At 41.6% G+C, this 8,646-nt stretch overlaps 1 protein-coding gene across 1 annotated transcript in view; it reads right to left on the bottom strand.

The window, feature by feature from the left end:
* Positions 1–1,953: 1,953 nt before the first annotated feature.
* Positions 1,954–8,646, bottom strand: part of SARC_07273 (hypothetical protein) — a gene marked incomplete at both ends in the record, with an annotated part of 9,610 nt that continues 2,917 nt past the window's right edge. The window contains 7 exons of the mRNA XM_014298800.1: positions 1,954–2,069; positions 2,842–2,938; positions 3,812–3,963; positions 4,092–4,228; positions 4,759–4,875; positions 5,822–5,961; positions 8,099–8,215. Of these exons, the coding sequence (XP_014154275.1) occupies positions 1,954–2,069; positions 2,842–2,938; positions 3,812–3,963; positions 4,092–4,228; positions 4,759–4,875; positions 5,822–5,961; positions 8,099–8,215 (876 nt within the window). The remainder of the gene's footprint in view (positions 2,070–2,841; positions 2,939–3,811; positions 3,964–4,091; positions 4,229–4,758; positions 4,876–5,821; positions 5,962–8,098; positions 8,216–8,646) is intronic.

Raw genomic sequence — 8,646 nt, 5'->3', positions numbered from 1 at the left:
TATATCTATATACATATATATATATATAATTGTATATATACATATATATAAATAAATATACAAATATAAATATATATATATATAATCGAATGTCAAAGTTTAGAGGAACTTATACTGCCATAAGCTTATTTTGCCATCGATGTGTTATTGGTGACGATATATAGCAGCGTATTAGTTTGAAGGATACTTTATATGTGAATTTGGTTGGAATTTATTATCCATCGGTGTTTACCACCAACCTATGTACAGACTTATAGTTTCTGTCGGTTACTCGGTGTTCCATTCTCGATGGTGTACTTCAACCAGTTTCTGTACGAAGAGTGTATTGCACCTACTCGGTCTTTTTCTGGCCAGCCATAGCCACATCGATTGCTGCCAAACGCTCCACAAGCGGCGGGTGCTGAGTGGACAAGGGATGGCGATTAAAAGGATATGGACCACTCGTTTCTTGCAATTTTTATGCACCTACATTAAAACATGGAAAGAGGAGGTTGCCAGGACATCTAGTGTTCTGACTACCTCGAGACACAGATTGCAAACCCGAGAATACGTACGAGTTGACATGTGAATGGTACACATGAATCAACAACGGGGAATTACACATGACACAGCACATTCTCAACAAGCATGGTCCTAAGAAAACACGGGGTCCTAAAGTGAATTCCAAATACATATTGTTGATGTATAGAATATGCTCTTGTATGTAGATACACAGAAGAAGACAGATCTCCGATACACATAAAAGCCTAAAACATATACGCGGATATCCAACAATTATACACCTGCGTAGCTCACGCAACACTTACGCTGTAGTGGTACGTGGAATAGAGGATGTCTGGGGTCATGTTCCCGAGGTTGTCCACTTGTAACTTGATTAGGGCTGTCCTGAGATTAGTCCCGTGGCCTAAGCTCTGACGGGCACAGCCGCAGCGAAGAAAGAAAAGGCGCACATCGTGTTAATACAACCCTGTCCCCATATTCAAATCAATGAGAGTTCAAAAACCTAATCAACCGCAGCCAGCCGACTGATGAGCTCGGGATTAATAGCTTAGGGGTTTAGGGTTTAAGGATTAAGGATCAGTGCTTACAAGGTAGTTGCGCTAGGAGTCATGCGCCTGTCTGCCCTTGATGTTTACTGTATCTCTGAAGTTGACAGTGTACTCTGGACATAGAGACGGCTCAAATCAACCTCTGATTTCTATAAAGGTTTTGCCAAAGAGTGCACCGGGTGCGCAACTCTAAACCTTGATCTACCAACAAAGGCAAGCAGTGGCAAACTCAAATAGACTAGCACAACCAATACACTTCAAGAACAGCGTACCAAACCAACCCACTACACAGCAGTGCACGCTCTAAAAATAGAACACTACTCTATCACCAACCAACCCGCTCAATAGCAGTGCACGCTCTAAAAATAGGACACTCACTCGCAACATCCAATACACCTCCCTCCCCCTCCTACAGTGAGGTGATACAACCGATCCATAGCTGATCACACGACAGCAGCACATGCGTCTCGCAGAACACTCAGTATGAACTGCACAGACAACACTAACATACACACTCCCAATACGATACGAATGACACACACACCATAACACAGAACATGCACACACACACACACCCCACAACACAGAACATGCACACACACACACACCCACAACACAGAACATGCACACACTCACACACCCCACAACACAGAACATGCACACACACTCACACACACCCCATAACACAGAACATGCACACACACACACCCCCCACAACACAGAACATGCACACACACACACACCCATAACACAGAACATGCATACACACACACCCCCCACAACACAGAACACGCACACACACCCCACAACTCAGAACATGCACACACACACCCCATTACATAAAACATGCACGCACACACCCTAAACTCTCTTTCCTCCGGACAACCACACACACAACCACTTCTCATACCACCGCAAACTCGTCGGCCTCGTACTCGCGCATGCGAGTCAGGAGGGTGAAGAGGAACCCCACAGCAATGTTGATGGGGCCAAACACAAACTGCATAATCAGAATCAACCCTGCAAGCAACGGACAAAAAGGAAATGATACACCCTATAAACCCTAAACCCTAGAACAAATGAGGGATGTGAGCAACGCAGTCATTGCATGATGTGTAGAGATGGGCCGTTTCTTCGTATTGTAACAGAGAAGCACACGCAGGTGGAGCACATGAGGAGCTTTAATGGGATAGAAAGCAATGTGTGCGTGTTTATGTAGGGCGCTAGACCATCTGTGTGCATTTGAAATGGCGATTGGATAGTGACATGGCAGCAACACACACATAGGCACATAGAATCAATCGTAGACGAACGCTAGGATGGATGCGAGTCATCAGTACTATGCCAAATGCACAATGCAATGGGAAAGGGCGAGTTCATACAAACGTACAAACACCTGCCACCAGATAATCATAGAACCGAATACAGCACCAATAGAGAGATAGAGTGCTGGTGATGTCAATCGAGGAACCAATGCGTAGCGACAGACCTATGTACATGACCCCCACAGAAACGCTCCACACGACAAGAGCACAGAAGGCAAACACACGGGTGTCGTACTACCGCTATAGTGAAAACAACCCTGAAGCCTAAAACGTTAACACGGGCGAGTGCCATCTGTGCTCACTGTCTATGACCGTTCTTTCGTGCATGGGTGTGCTTGTTTGCAAAGGGGTCCTAAACTCTATTACCCTAAACCTGTGCCATTGTCATCGGTTGCATGACCGTTGCAGTGGTAATATATGTTTTCGGGTTTAGGGTTTTAGTACTACATGTGCCATTGATGACCTACCGATGAGCGTAGGAGTGCTGTCAAATCCGAAGGACGCGTAAAGACTCGCGTTGTGCATTAGGTGGCCAAACAGCATGAACATGGTAAACAACACCACCTGCAGATAACAGACGAGAGATAACAGATGACATCAGTGATCAAATATATAACAATAGCACCACCTGCAGATAACAGATAAAAGTGATCAAATAATAGACAGTGGAGAGGCATACCCTGAAGAACCTCTAAACTAAACTAGATTATAGTAAACTACACTATAATATACTAAACTAAACTATATTATAAACTAAACTATAATTAAATTGACTAAATTATATTTACTTAACTAAACTACAATAAACTGAACAGAACTATATTATATACTAAACTATAATTAATTAGACTAAATTATATTATATACTAAACTATATTATCTACTAAACTTAAATTAATTAGACTAAACTATGATAAAATTAAGTGGTCTATATTACAAACTAAACTATAATATATTATACTAAAATATATTATATACTAAACTATAATAAATTAAACTGAACTGTATTATATGCTCAACTATATTATATTCTAAACTATAGTAAATTAAACTGAACTATTTTATATACTAAACTATGCAATATACAATACTTTAAAATAGAACTATATCATATATTAAACTGTACGATATATAATACTATATCAGATTAAACTGAATTTTACTACATACTAAACAAAACAACATACAAAACTACAACAAATTAAACTGAACTCTATTACCTACTAAACGTTATATACAAAACCAATAATGGCCGACATAATAAAATGGATAGTTCAAACGCCAAATCTCTGTGCAAATAAGCAAGGACCCCCCTCCCCAAACTCTACAACCCTAAAAAATAAACATAACACCACTCACTACTAATCCTTAGTCCGCATAAAACCCTAAAACCCTAACGCTAATACCCTAACCCTAACCCCAACCCTAAACACTCACCTGATTCAGGGCGAACATCTTCAGTGTGTGGTTGAGTTTCCAATGGCCCAATTCATGGCCTAGAATGGCGACCACCTCTTCATCACTGCAGTTGCGTGTTCCGGTCACATTGCCGTCTGCATCGAACAGCGGCTCCTCCTCCTTCGCATCTTCTAAGGTTTAGGGTTTTAAGGTTTAGTCAATCACGACACATATCACTTAATTACCACGTCTAATACCTACATCACTCAGATACCCTAAACCCTAACATCTAAGACTTATGTGTCATCTAATGAGTTACCTTTGGGCCTCTCCTCTGTCTCGCTTTGCTTAGAAGAGACGTTGGCATCAGCGTCGCTCTTTTTGGCGTGTTTCTTGAACAAGGTGTCGAACAAAACAATCTTCTTATTCTTGAAGAAGCCGATAAAGTAGGCGTTGCTGCACAGAACAAGCGACTCAAGTGTGGTGAGGTATGGCTCATCGTGTATGTCTGTATATATGTATGTCTGTATGTATGTATGTATGTATGTATGTATGTATGTATGCAGGCATGCATGCATGCATGCATGTATGGACGTATATATGTATGTATGTATGTATGTATGTATGTATGTATGTATGTAGGTACTTATGTATGTATGCGTATCACACTATGATTCAAGTGGGGATGAGCTACAAGACTCATTGTTCACTACCAGTCAAAAATAAATAAATACTACGGGCTACTACCAGTCAAAAAACAAATAAACACTACAGGCTATTACCAGTCAAAAAACAAATAAACACTACAGGCTATTACCAGTCAAAAAACAAATAAACACTACAGGCTACTACCAGTAATATTACCAAATAGTTGATACTGGTTGCTATCAGTGCATAGTAAACAATCACCATATACCAGTGTTCTAGTGTTATGGTTCATGGTTTGTGGCTTATAGTTTATGCTTTATGGTTTAGGGCTTGCCCACCTGTGTGACGATCGATTGGACGCGTAGACCACCAGCAACTGACTTGCGGGGAATGCCACAGATTCCGCCAGTGCTGAGATTTTGGTGCGCAGCGGACTGTCCGGAAGTGGCTCGAATCTGCGCACAGGGGACAGGGGTGTGTGTGTAAGTGAGTGTGTGAAAGTACAAACAGGGCTTGTGTGGGTTGGAGGGACAGGGGGGGGGAGGAGGGGTGCGAGTGAGAGTGTGAAAGTTCAAGCAGAACTTGTGTGGGTTGGGTTTAGGGTTTTGGTCTGGTGGGCGTTGGGTAGGTACGGCTATGTAGCGTGTACCGTTGCGTATGCCATCGATAGGAACAGGGGACTATATTGAAACCCTACGCTCAAAATCCCTCAACAAATCCTGGCCCCTGTGGTGTTTTCTTCTTAATACTGGTTTGAGTTGCTGCCCTACCTACATCAATCCCCAGACCCTAAACCTTAAACCTTAAAACCCGATTCGATTAAAAACCCTAAAACCCTACCAGACATCAGGCATCGTACAAAGCAATAGCGTACAAACAGATAAAGATACCCAACACCCTAAACCCTAATTCAAACGCAATTCAGATGTTAAAATCTAAGCCACAGATCGCATTGCACGCAAATACATACAATTAATTACGTTAAACAAAAGAAAGTTTTACACATATATCCATTTACGTTAAACAGTAGAGCATTTTACACATACAATCATTTATGCACGCACCTGCATCACAGGTGCAGTGTATGTGTGTCACTCCCATCATAAACCATCATGCGAGTGTATCTTAAACAGAACTACGTATTACACATACACTAGCAAAAGGGAGATGAATGCACACACTAATACAGCATATTGTTTTTATCTGGGTTGGGTTGGGTGTATATGGGATGTATATGTAGGGTTTAGGGTTTAAAATATTTCACGTATTTATTACATTTGTACTCCAACGTAAACTTTTCTTCTAGATGTATGGAGGTATATAGCTACAACAATGCATAAACCCTAAATCCTTAGAACCCTTAAATAAATAAAAACATATTGGAAATACACTCGCACATACCTGTCGAACATGGGAGCGATGTAATCGGTGTACACAGTGATGGACGCAATGGAGAAGCAGAAGACAAACGCCCAGACGTACACGTAGAAGTATGGTCCACTCCACATGATCAGGTACAGGATAGGCACCAGCAGCACAGGCTAAGCATGCACAAGGTAATATACATGGGGATGGTGAGAGATATATGCACAGCAACCACCATGCATGGGCGGGCCATAGGGGTGTCAGTAGAGCACAGGCTAACCATGCACAAGGTACTATACATGGGGATAGTAAGAGTTACATCACAACAACCACCATGCATGGCCCGTAGGGGTGTCAGTAGAGCACAGGCTAACCATGCACAAGGTACTATACATGGGGATAGTAAGAGTTACATCACAACAACCACCATGCATGGGCCACAGGGGTGTCACCAGCAGCACAGGCTAAGCATGCACAAGGTAATATACATGGGGATGGTGAGAGATATATGCACAGCAACCACCATGCATGGGCGGGCCATAGGGGTGTCAGTAGAGCACAGGCTAACCATGCACAAGGTACTATACATGGGGATAGTAAGAGTTACATCACAACAACCACCATGCATGGCCCGTAGGGGTGTCAGTAGAGCACAGGCTAACCATGCACAAGGTACTATACATGGGGATAGTAAGAGTTACATCACAACAACCACCATGCATGGGCCACAGGGGTGTCAGTAGAGTACAGGCTATCCATGCACAAGGTACTATACATGGGGATAGTAAGAATTACATCACAGCAACCACCATGCATGGGCCATATGGGTGTCAGTAGAGCACAGGCTAACCATGCACAAGGTACTATGCATGGGGATAGTCTAGAGTTACATCACAGCAACCACCATGCATGGGCCACAGGGGTGTCAGTAGAGCCCAGGCTAACCATGCACAAGGTATTATACATGGGGATAGTAAGAGTAACATCACAGCAACCACCATGCATGGGCCAGAGGGGTGTCAGTAAACCGTTTGGATTCTATGCGAGTGTGGAGCACAGCCCATGAGACACACAGCAACAGCAACAGCACAAATGCGATGGATTGCAGCGCAGCAGAGCACTCACACTGTCACGGACTTAACGAGTACATGAATACTACCACACGCCAACGACAGGAAGACAATCTAAACTCTAGACCCTAAACCCCTATGCCATTCCATGACACACCTCTTATGTTATGTTAGGTACAAGTGATCCTTCACAACACACAGCACACAGTTGTATGGCAATGACTCATACCACAATGACGAGCGTAAGTATCAGTGACTTGAGCTGATCTACGATGTAGAACCGAAGGGTTTGGCTGCGGACATGGAGAGGACAGGGAGATGATTGGTAGTACGTAAATTAGTAATACGCAAACTAGTAATACGCAAATAGCAATACATAAATTAGTTGTACGCACACTATAATACGTAAAATAGCAATACTTAGATTAGTTGTACACAAACTAGTAATACGCAAAACTAGCAGTACATGAACTAGTGTATCATAAATGAGAAATACGCAAAATAGCACTACATAAATTAGTAATACATAAACTAGTATACGAAAAATAGCACTATATAAATTAGTTGTACGCAAACTAATAATACGCAAAAATAGCAATACATGATTTAGTATAACATAAACTAGTAAAACGCAAAATAACTAATAATACAGAAATTAGGAATACATAAACTAGTAATACAAAAAATAGCAATACATAAATTAGTATAACATAAACTAGTGATACGCAGAATAACTAATAATACAGATATTAACTACACAAACTAGTAAAACGCAAAATAACTAATAGTACAGAAATCAACTATACACAAACTAGTAATACGCAAAATAACTAATAATACAGAAATCGACTATACACAAATGAGTGATATACAATCCATAATGCACAAATCAGCAGTACACACAATAGTAACACACAGGTGTACATAGTTGTAACACACGCACGTGTACACTGCCGCATTACACTCAGACGCACTAGCCAATCGCAATACACACAATAGTAACACACAGGTGTACATAGTTGTATCACACGCACGTACGCACTGCCACATCACACACAGACGCACTAGCCAATCGCAATACACACAATAGTAACACACAGGTGCACATAGTTGTAACACACGCACGTGTGCACTGCCACATCACACACAGACGCACTAGCCAATCGCAATACACACAATAGTAACACACAGGTGTACATAGTTGTAACACATGCACGTGTGCTCTGCCACATCACGCACAGACGCACTTGTTCATTGCGTGCCGCTCTTCCACAACAAATGTGAAGTACAGACTCCACGGCAGAGTGACCAGCAGTTGATAGAACTGCATAGCGTAGATGAACAGGATGGACCGCAGAATCTGGAATACAATCGAGAGGACAAGACGCGGATGAGATACAAACACCCATCCCTTGGCTCGTATGCGGTTAGACGGCTACAGAAGTGGACATTAATCGAATCGCTTGTGAATCACGCATTTGAAAACACTGTGAAGGGCATATGCGCATCCGACGGATTGAGAAAACACAGCCAATACAAGACGTAACACGACTGTAACGTCCAGTGACCATGATATTATATCAACATAACTGAATGTACGTGACTATACGCACATACTCATTGGTTCATATATGGATGCACCCAAAATGCACACCCATCGACTAACACACACACACCCACATATATATATATATATTCATATATATATATATATATATATATATATACTATTATTAGTATATATATGTGTGTGCGTGTGACTATATATAATATATATATATATATATATAT

This window comes from Sphaeroforma arctica, assembly GCF_001186125.1.
Source record: "Sphaeroforma arctica JP610 unplaced genomic scaffold supercont1.566, whole genome shotgun sequence".
In the NCBI taxonomy this organism is placed as follows: domain Eukaryota; class Ichthyosporea; order Ichthyophonida; genus Sphaeroforma; species Sphaeroforma arctica.
Note: the sequence above shows the minus strand (reverse complement) of the source record. Positions and strands in the feature narration are given on the sequence as shown.